Below are 10,893 nucleotides of genomic sequence, written 5' to 3'. Positions count from 1 at the left end.
GGATAACAGGAGATGGGAGGACGCGCTACAAAGGTCACGTGCCCCGGAGTTTACCGCCCCGGCGTTCACGCCTCTTCGCTCCACGTGACTCGCATTCTCGGGGGTGACTGGTCTACACGAGGCACGTGGGCAGGGGTGGCACGAGGCGGGGCGGGGGATGGTGGGCGGAGGGGTGGGGCTGGGGGCGGAGCTGGAGGGGGTTGGTTCGGCGCGGGGGCCGTTGGCTCCAGACAAATAAACATGGAGTCCATCTTCCATGAAAAAGTGAGTGTCCGCGTTCGGTGGGGAGCTGTCTGCGGCGCGCTGGCGGGCGTGGGGCGCGGCATCGCTGCCTCCCGGGGAGCTGGGTGGGGCCCGAGATGCCCCCATCCCGACCTCGCCGGGCGGGAGGAGCTTCACCTGAAGGGGAGTTTCACCGATGCCCCCATTGCACCCTAAGGCCCGTGCCCGAGGAGCCGGAGGAGACCCGGGCCTGGGATGTCTGGGAAGCCCCCAGGGAATAAGGGCAGGGACGGCGGCACGAGAGAGGGGGTGGCTTCCGCGCTTTCTCTCCACTTTCCGTGGGAATCCTTCTCCAGTTCCTCTCCCCCACTCTCCCTAGGTTCTAGCTAGTCACCTCTTGGACACCTCCCTCTACCCTTCCCAACTCCACCCCGCTCTCCCAGTCCTACCCTTTGGAAGAATTAACTTTTCCTTCTCTGGGCTCCTCAATTCTAAATTGGAATTTCTCATACACTCAGATCCTTCTGCACTGGGTCCGTGAGCATCCCGGCGGCAGGGACCTTGGCTCGTCCCACGGAGGGCGTGACCCTTAGGGAAGTGAAGTAGGAAACCCCGTGCGCCCCTGAACTGGGAAGTCGTCACAAGAGTTTTTGTTATGAGACGTTTGGGTTTCGTCGCTTTTGGTAGTGGCATCTTTCCGGATCAGGAGGCCAGCTTTCTTATTAGGTATTAAGAGTGGGCAGGAATAATTTTGTTTTTGTCTGCCTAGCCTGTTTTGCTTTGATGCTTCCATGACCATGCGCTTGAAGATAATGTTTGTGGCATGTGGAGAAACTCGTCTTTCTCTCAGTTATCAAACCATTTGGGTGTGAGTGAAACCTTCCTCAGGACAACTTTGTCACATATCTTGTTTCATAATAGTTTCGTGTTTGGAAAGGGTTGCTGGTGAGGCTGTTATTTAGTAGGAGCAAAGGGGTTTTGTTTCGTTAAACACTTGTCCATTTAAAAATACACACACAGCAATCAGATAAAGCAATCAAAGACAAAGGAAGTGCAGTATAAATCTAACCAAATTGTTATGGAATGCTTTTCTTTATAGAAAACATTTCGGAAACTTTGGTACTAGAATAGACCAGTTTTTATGTGTGGGTGAGGAAGGACTCAGTGGTATGGTTATCACTAATCTTTTGACTTGACTGACATGTTATATGAATCCTGGACAAGAGAAATTTAGCTGCTTGGCTAAGGAGATTGGATGAAGAGAACCTCGAGTGGGCATATTTTTATGACTGATTTTCAAAAGCTTTGTTGTAGGACCAGATGGTTCAACGCTGAAGATTTTAAATTTGTCCACATCACTTCTTGAGAATTACGCAATATATTTTTTTAACAATAATGATTGGTACCTAGTTTGGATAGAGTTCAGTGAAGGTAGCTGCTTAACCATGGGATCAAAAGAAGCTGGACGCTAGCCTAATGAAAATCTACTTATCTGAAAGCAGTCACCCTGAATTATCAGCATGAATGTAGACTTAAACCTACTTCAAGAACACATTTACCCTTATCAACTTATAGGTACTTAGCAAATGAAGACTTAAAGTTCTTCAGGCATATTTCAATAGTATGGAAAGCACCTGTAACCATAGGGCCCATTGTCCATCTCATACACAGTCCATTCTGGGAATGTTTGAGCTCAATATGACATTTTCCAGAGCACTCCCTTCCCCTCCTCTACATACATTTAACTCTAGGTCCCTGGGTTTGGAGAGCCAGGGAACCAACTTTGGCCCTAGGAAAGCTGTGCATGTAGGGTTATCTGCCTACAAATGACTTTGCAACCACTTCCTCTTGGAATTTTGGTTTCTCCATTTTCAGAGTTGTCACTTGGAGTGCCCTTTGTTAAATTAAAATGTAAACTCAACAGTTGTTTATTGATATATCCCCAGTGTCTGGCACATAGCACGTGCTCAATAAATATTTGAATGAATCAAGAGTGTTCCTTGAGCATCTAAGATGTATATGGTGCTATTTATCTAAAGTAAACAATTTTTTCTGTAAATATTTTATTTTTTAAAATAGGATTTTTTTTTTTTTTTTTCGCTACGTTGGGTCTTCATTGCTGTGCAGGCTTTCTCTAGTTGTAGTGAGCGGGGGCCACTCTTCGTTGTGGTGTGTGGGCTTCTCATTGCAGTGGCTTCTCTTGTTGCAGAGCACGGGCTCTAGGCTCACAGGCTTCAGTAGTTGCGGGCTTGGTAGTTGCGGCTTGAAGGCTCTAGAGCGCAGGCTCAGTAGTTGTGGCGCATGGGCTTAGTTGCTCCGTGGCATGTGGGATCTTCCCAGACCAGGGATCAAACCCGTGTCCCCTGCGTTGGCAGGCGGATTCTTAACCACTGCGCCACCAGGGAAGTCCTTCTGTAAATATTTTAGACTTTGCAGGTCTTTTATGTTCTCACATATTCTTGTGTGTGTGTGTGTGTGTGTGTGTGTGTTTGTGTTTTCCCAACCATCTAAAAATGTAAAAACCATTCTTAGCTCCTGGGGCAGATTGAATTTGGCCCAAGGGCTAGAGTTTGCCAATCCCTAACTTAAACCCTAGTGCTATATGGCCACCAACTGCTGGAGTTTTTTGTTGTTTGGGTTTTTTGTTTTAGTTCTGGTGCCTGATTTCGGTCGTTTTTGTTATCGCTTCTGTTGCTGACTGCTCTTGGTGAGGTTACTGTGCCATCTGAATTGGTACTTTTATGCGTTTACAGCTGTGAATGATAACCAAACTTGTTGGGATTATATTTAAAATTAGTGAAAATACTGGAAAGATGCTGAGAATTGACTTTATGACATTCGTTATGTTTTTTTTTGTGATTGCTGGTTCTTAACCATCTTCAGGATATTTGAAGTTTAAGAATCACCAAGTTCCAAATAAGTGGCCTAAGGAAGTGGTAATAGTACAGACTTGAAACCTCTGCCTGGGTTTGAATCTCAGCTCTACCGTTTACTACCTGTATAATCCTGGACAAGTTACTTATTATCTCTGTTCTCCAGTTTCCTCCACTGTATTTGAGGATTTTGAAGTGTCTATCTCAGAGTTATGAGTGCTTAGAATGCTACCTGGCACAGGGAGGTCCTGAAGACTTTGGGGACAGTGAGGGAATGATTTGGTTAAAGTTACCCTTGGTGGTTTTGTAAGATATCTTGGTAAAACTGAAGATGCATTTTGTTCATCCTCGGATCCCAACACAATAAAGTCTGGGCTTGAAATCATGAAATTTCAATACCACTGAACTTTGACTATAGCAAAGTGAACTTCTGTCCAACTTTGGTTAAAGTTTGATGAGAAAGAAGTGGTTGGGGGACTTCCCTGGTTGCACGGTGGTTAAGAATCCACCTGCCAATGCAAGCGACGCTGGTTCGAGCCCTGGTCCTGGAAGATCCCACATGCCGCGGAGCAGCTAAGCCCGTGAGCCACAACTGCTGAGCCTGCGCTCTAGAAGTCCACAAGCCACAACTGCGGAGCCCACACGCCACAACTACTGAAGCCCGTGCGCCTAGAACCCATGCTCCACAACAAAGACAAGCCACCACAATGAGAAGCCCACGCACCGCAACGAAGAGTAGCCCCCACTCACTGCAACTAGAGAAAGCCCGCACACAGTAACGAAGACCCAATGCAGCCAAAAATAAATAAATTTTTTTAAAAAAGAAAGAAATGGTTGGGGGGACTTCCCTCGTGGGCCAGTGGTTAAGACTCCATGCTCCCAATGCAGGCGGCCGAGGTTTGATCCCTGGTCAGGGAACTATATCCCGCATGCCACAACTAAGAGCCTGCATGCCACAACCAAAAGATCCCACATGTCGCAACTAAAGATTCCACGTGCCACAATTAAAAAGATTCTGCGTGCTGCAACTAAAGAGCCCGCACGCTGCAGCAAAGATCCTGAGTGCTGCAACTAAGACCCGGCATAGCCGAATGAATGAATGAATGAATGAAGTGGTTGGGGATAGTTTGCGGGGGTGGGATGGGCAGGCAGGGAAATGCATAATCTTAGATGGGACCATTTTACAATTTTTTTGGTCCATGTAGAATTTGACTCATCTTGTGACTTTAAAAAATAATTTTATTTAAATTTGACTGTACAATTTGTTCTTTCCTTCTATTAAATCATGTTAGAAGTACAGAACTTGATATAATTTCCTAAAGCAATACAGTTTTACTTCAATTAGGTTTAATTTGAAGTGCTTATTTTTTGTATTTTAAAGCTAATTTTTTATAGAGAGAATTTTAAAATCAAATATTTGGATTCACTGTTTCTATATGTGTTATTACATATGGTGACCATAGTCTGAGAGCCCCAAACTGAAGCATGTAGCCTGACAGCAAACAGAAAATTCCAAGATAATCCAGTGTCTGGTCGCTGTATTAGGTAGCTCTTAATGTGAAGTAGCTGTATCTTAGCAGAGACTTTTTTATCGTTGTTTGAATTTTTTATTAAGGGTTACACGTGTAGGTGCACACAGATCATAAGAGTATAGCTCAATGAATTCTCATTAAGTGAACACAAGTGTGTAAATAATACTTAGATCAAGTAACAGAACATTTACCTGCATCTTTTTTTTTTTTTTGTATAATTTTTCTTTTTAAAATTTATTTATTTATTTATTTATTTGTGGCTGTGTTGGGTCTTTGTTTCTGTGCGAGGGCTTTCTCTAGTTGTGGCAAGCGGGGGCCACTCTTCATCGCGGTGCGCAGGCCTCTCACTATTGTGGCCTTTCTTGTTGCGGAGCACAGGCTCCAGATGCGCAGGCTCAGTAATTGTGGCTCACGGGCCCAGCTGCTACGCGGCATGTGGGATCTTCCCAGACCAGGGCTCGAACCCGTGTCCCCTGCATTGGCAGGCAGACTCTCAACCACTGCGCCACCAGGGAAGCCCTTACCTGCATCTTATAAGCCCCCTTACATTCTCTTGCAGGATACTAACTCTCCCTCCACCTCTGCAAGGGTAACCACTACCCTGATTTCTAAAGTCATCGATTAATTAGTTTTGTCTGTTTTTGAAGTTTTGTAAATGGAATCATATAGAGTGTACTCTTTTGAGTCTGTCTTTTGTTTAATATTGATTGAGTCATCCATATTGTTGCAGGTAGTTGTAGTTAACTCACTGTCATTGTTACATAGTAGTCCTTTGTGAATGTAACACAATTTAGCCATTCTACTGTGATGAGCATTTGGGTAATTTCCAGTTTGGGGGCCAATACAAATAGTGCTTCTATGAACATTCTTATACATGTCTTTCGATGAACACAGGTTTACATTTCTGTTGCTAACGTTATGTACCTAGTGGTGGGATTGCTAGATCATAGGGTAGGTAGATGTTAAGCTGTAGTAGATATTCCAAATAGTTTTCCAAAGTGGTTCAACTAATTTACACTTCCATCAGTAGTATATAATAGTTTTGATGTCTCTAATCGTCTCCAACATTTTAGCCATTCTGGAGTGTGTAGTAGTAACACATCGGTAGTTTTAATATAGGTTTCTCTGATGGTTAATGAAGTTGAGCCCCCCCCCCTCTGTGTTTTTTATCCATTTGGCTATCCTCTTGTGAGTTCTTGTTTGTCTTGCCCACTTTCCAATAGAATATAAGTAGACATCTGTGTATCCCTCCAATTCACATTATATTGTTCAGTGAGACTGGCTTTCTGGCAGGAGGAATACAGTAGAAGAAAAAAGAAGTGGAGACAAGTACTCTCTCACCATCGTAGTTATGACTTGAGGGATGGATAGTGTCTTCTTTACTTCAAGTTACTTATTCCATACCAAAATATGAAGATAAACTTGTCTCAGCCCCCTTTCTCACACTCAGACTGTCTCAGTGCTGCATTCCTATTCCATTATATACATATATCCTGTATCTTTTTCAGCAGCGGAATTTTGTTCCTAGAAAATTAACTCAGGAAAAAGATGTATCTTGCAAGGTGTTGGTCTTCGGGGTCTGACCTATTGTGTGACATAGCTCGAAACAAACTGCAGGATGTCAGACAGGTTGGGTTAAGGAACAGACTTTACTGGGGAAATGGAGAACTTAGAGGGCCAGAGTTAGCAGGAGAAGAAGCTGTTCTCCCATCTGCCATCATACTACAGAGAGACCAACCCGGGGCTGGGTTCACTGGGAGGGACCTCATCCACCCAGTAGTATCCCTTCTTATAGGGAAACAGGAAAGCAGCACTGTTGAGGGGAGAGGGGTGATACACAGGCTGCTTAGTTGGAGGAAGCCTGGATTTAGGTTTGGGGTGCCAGTTGTGTAAGAAAGCCAGCTGCCCAGCCCGCAAAGGGCCTGTGGGAAGTTGTTTTCTCCCCACCCCCATAACAGGAAGCCAGTGATCCCAGTTCCCAATTGGAGAACTGAGCTTGGATGCAGCCCCCTTGCTGGTTTGTCCAGAAGTGAACTCCAGGGGTGGTTTTTGGACAGTTTTGCTCATGCACCAAAACTGTGTACATTATCTGCAGAGTTCTTGAAGAGAACCTTGGCTCTGTAGCTATAAGTCTTCATAAACATGGAACAGAATTTTTCTTACTATATCAATTCTTGAGATTCTTCATCTGTTCATGGATTTGAAATTCCATGAACGAGCATTTAGATGGATTAGAGATTATCTTGTTAAAAGAACAAATGTTCTAGGGATTAAAATTCCCTTTCAGCATTAGTAATTTACCATGGACTCTCCAAAAATGTATTTATTTTAGCCACTGAAAACAAAGGAGGCTAAATGTTTATTATAGAGTAGTTTTTAATAAAAATGGGATTTGGTGTATTTGACAGATGATGTTTGTTTAGTATAAATCATTCTTAAATTTTTGATCATATAGCTAAATAATTGTAGTTTCATTAATGGTAGAATTATAAAATAAATGTTAACAAATGAAAATGCATGTACCTGTGTTAATCATGCTTGTCTAAAGCTAAAAATATTCGGTTTGGCTGTGTTAAATTAATGATTAAATTTCTGTTTCGGGGAAGATACTGTACAAATCTGTTTTACAAATCCCATTTGAATTTTTTCTTTTGGAAATATTAGCAAGAAGGCTCACTTTGTGCTCAACATTGCTTGAATAACCTGTTACAAGGAGAATACTTCAGCCCTGTGGAATTATCTTCAATTGCACACCAGCTAGATGAGGAAGAGAGGATGAGAATGGCAGAAGGAGGAGTTACTAGTGAAGACTATCGCACATTTTTGCAGGTACTGATTTTAAACTCACTAAATCACACTTCTTAAAGAAATGTGGGTGCTGTTTAGAAAAGGATGAACCACTCTTCCTTTGGGTATCTGACTTGTTAATTATAAATCGGCTCTCAACTTTGTAGATGGGAATGCACAAGGTGTTACTTTAAATATGCACACTAATGACACTATCCTTCTCTTCCCACCCTCGACCCCTGTCCCAACTACCTATCCAAATTAAACAGCAGCCTTCTGGAAATATGGATGACAGTGGCTTTTTCTCTATTCAAGTAAGTACTCACAGGCATCTACTAAGTGTTGTTTATGTCCCAGGCACTGTTTAAGCTCAGGGTATGCTTTTCCCAGTCTTTCATAGTCACTGTAATGATGTGACCTTCAGAAGTTCCTCCAGTAGATTGTGTCTAAGAGTATAAGATTCTACACCAGAGTATTAGATTTTTATATAGATAAACATGAAAATTAGGATGATAGAATCTTCATCTTAGAGTAGGGCTTTTTCAAAGGAGGTTGTTAATTTGCATCTGGATGCTGATAACCGTAATTCCAGTAAGTCACAGTATTTCAAACTTACCATCTCCTGTGTAAATTTGAGAAAATACAACACTTTGCTACCTTCCATTTAAATCAGCCTACTAGGAGTGGATTCTTTCATTATGGTCTGTGGCTTTTGCCTTTTTCCTTTTTTAAATCTTATCACTCCCCTTGAATTCTGTGGGTGAATATGTATGTACCTGTGAGATTGATTCTTTCATCCGTGGTTCTTTTATTCCATTTCTAACACCTGTGAGGCATATCCAGAGTTCTTTAGAACTTCTCTTGGGGGAACTTTTTCTGCAGATATCTCTGCTTGTGTTCCGCTGTACTGTCCTCCTGGACTCCTCAGTCACCAGCGTTTCCAGCCAGTGCTTTATTGTGGACCGTTACAGGTGACAGCTACTGCAGGGCTTGGAGCAGAGGCCTGAGCAGGCCCAGTGCTTGCCATTTCCTGTTTGTGCAACGCTGCTCTTTTTTTTTGGCTGTACCACGTGGCCGTGACATGCGGAATCTTACTATACTTCCCCAACCAGGGATGGAACCCGCATCCCCTGCAGTGGAAGCGTGGATTCTTAACCACTGGACTGCCAGGGAAGTCCCTGCAGCGCTGCTCTTGGTGCCAGTTCACGTTTGCCCACCTCATAGCATTCACTTTTTGTCTGTATTTGTGCCTGGTTCACTTGCTGCTTTGTTGGCTACCTTGGAGGGTAGGTAGTGAATTTTCAGAAATTTCCCTTTTTCTTTCTCAGTTTGAAATAATCAGGTTTACCTTTTGTTTTTTTCCTACAAATCACAAACCCGTGATAATAGAAGTTTAAAATTTATGAAAGCTTCAGTTTAAATCCCCAGAAATAACTCATTTTAATAGACATAAAATTATCATTATTACATATCAGGTAGTGAGTTGACTATCAGTTTTCTAAAGCAGGACCCATAGCAGCCAAATTATCACATGTTTGCAGTGGACTAGTTTTAAGAGTAGCACTTACTGGATAGAAAATACATCTGTATTTTTGAGGCAGTTTTATCTAGGAATTGTGTGGTTCTCTGGAACATTCCAGAAACTTAGTGTAAAAAGTACTCTTTTAATGTTACATTTGTATATTATTTATGGACTTAGTGATATATCTACACACACACACACACACACACACACACTTTAAAAACCATAACCTTCTGGGGAAATTTATATATGAACTATGAACTACAATTGTATATACAACTAACATGGCTACACTACTTAAATTTGGAATTTTTAAAAGTTGCTATTTTTTTATAACAGGTTATAAGCAATGCCTTGAAAGTTTGGGGTTTAGAACTAATCCTGTTTAACAGTCCAGAGTATCAGAGGCTCAGGATCGATCCCATGTAAGATTTTATTTTGCTTTTCCTACATTTGATTTTTAAATTTCTACTTTCTTAAAGGAGAAAAATACATCTTGCATGCTTTTGTTTTGATATTCCCCGTTTCAATCCCTCAGGTTTTCCTAGTTCACATTTTGCGGCTGTCTGTGAACATCTGCCCACTGAGCCTTCCTGACCCCTCAGTGTCCGGCAGTGCAGAGCTGATCCTTGAATGGAGTGTGGTGCCATCGTTTTTGCACGGCATCACTTATCTGCACAGAGATTCATACTGTTTTGTAATTTTTAAAAAATCAGTAATACTTAAAACTGTGAATATAATCCTAAATCATCATAGGTTTTGTGTAATACTTTCCAATAGACAAACTAAATGAATATGAACTCTAGTATTTCAACTTAATATTATGTATGTTTTTTTTTTCCTGTTTCTAGAAATGAAAGATCATTTATATGCAATTATAAAGAGCACTGGTTTACAGTTAGAAAATTAGGAAAACAGGTAATGCTTCTCCTCTTCCTGTGTCTTTTTTCTCATTCTGTACCTCATTTGCAACTGAAGTGTAAGGGATTTGTACCTTCATCTTTAAGGCACCCGTCCCATTCACTTCAGTTGCAAATGAAACTCACCAATAATGTGTGTATGTGGCCTGGTTTCAATAGAGAGAGAGAGAACATAAGTAAAATTCTCTATTTAATAAGACAATACAGCCGTGGTTACTTTTAATATGTTTATGAGTTTTTATGTTGTAAAGATGCTCTGTCAGTTTACTATTTTCATGGGTTTGTATTAAGCATAGCAATGTCACAAAGCCTGAAATAGTGTCTAGCATGAATAAAAATTTCCAGTAATGTTTGCTTTTGCTTAACAAGGTTATTCACATTCCAAAATGCCATGTAATATATGTATCTGCATAAATCATTTCTATTTTTTTCTAAAAAAAGGACATGGAATGTGTCTTGAGCAAGGCTTTTTATAAGATCAAGAAAAGTACCTAAAGTGTTATTTTTTAAAATAATTGCCAGTGATCTTTTTTAAAAATTAATTAATTAATTAACTAATTTTTTTTTTTTTTAAATTTTTGGCTGTGTTGAGTCTTCGTTTCTGTGCGAGGGCTTTCTCTAGTTGCGGCAAGCGGGGGCCACTCTTCATCGCGGTGCGCGGGCCTCTCACTATCGCGGCCTCTCTTGTTGCCCAGCACAGACTCCAGACGCGCAGGCTCAGTAGTTGTGGCTCACGGGCCTGATTGCTCCGCGGCATGTGGGAACTTCCCAGACCAGGGCTCGAACCCGTGTCCCCTGCATTGGCAGGCAGATTCTCAACCACTGCGCCACCAGGGAAGCCCTGCCAGTGATCTTTGTATACACGATACCATTTTTGAAGCAGAGTTAAAGTCCTTTTTCTTAGAATTTTGACTCTTTGAAAGAGGATTATTATTATTTTTTTGGTATTATTTGTTTGTTTGTTTGTTTATGGCTGCATTGGGTCTTCGTTGCTGTGCGTGGGCTTTCTCTAGTTGTGGCGAGGGGGGGCTACTTTT

At 41.9% G+C, this 10,893-nt stretch overlaps 1 protein-coding gene across 4 annotated transcripts in view; it reads left to right on the top strand.

Moving 5' to 3' along the window:
* Nucleotides 1–200: 200 nt before the first annotated feature.
* ATXN3 (ataxin 3) overlaps nt 201–10,893 on the top strand; it is a 31,419-nt gene continuing 20,726 nt past the window's right edge. For 2 of the 4 annotated variants that reach the window (XM_059914848.1, XM_059914850.1), the window contains exons 1-5: nt 201–264; nt 7,292–7,456; nt 7,684–7,728; nt 9,276–9,361; nt 9,788–9,854. In XM_059914848.1, the coding sequence (XP_059770831.1) occupies nt 241–264; nt 7,292–7,456; nt 7,684–7,728; nt 9,276–9,361; nt 9,788–9,854 (387 nt within the window). In that variant the 5' untranslated portion in view covers nt 201–240. Of the gene's footprint in view, nt 265–746; nt 949–7,291; nt 7,457–7,683; nt 7,729–9,275; nt 9,362–9,787; nt 9,855–10,893 lie in introns of those variants that run through there. The other 2 variants (XM_059914849.1, XM_059914851.1) reach the window with 2 other exon arrangements.

The sequence above is a fragment of the Balaenoptera ricei genome, chromosome 2 (assembly GCF_028023285.1).
Source record: "Balaenoptera ricei isolate mBalRic1 chromosome 2, mBalRic1.hap2, whole genome shotgun sequence".
Lineage (NCBI taxonomy): Eukaryota > Metazoa > Chordata > Mammalia > Artiodactyla > Balaenopteridae > Balaenoptera > Balaenoptera ricei.
Note: the sequence above shows the minus strand (reverse complement) of the source record. Positions and strands in the feature narration are given on the sequence as shown.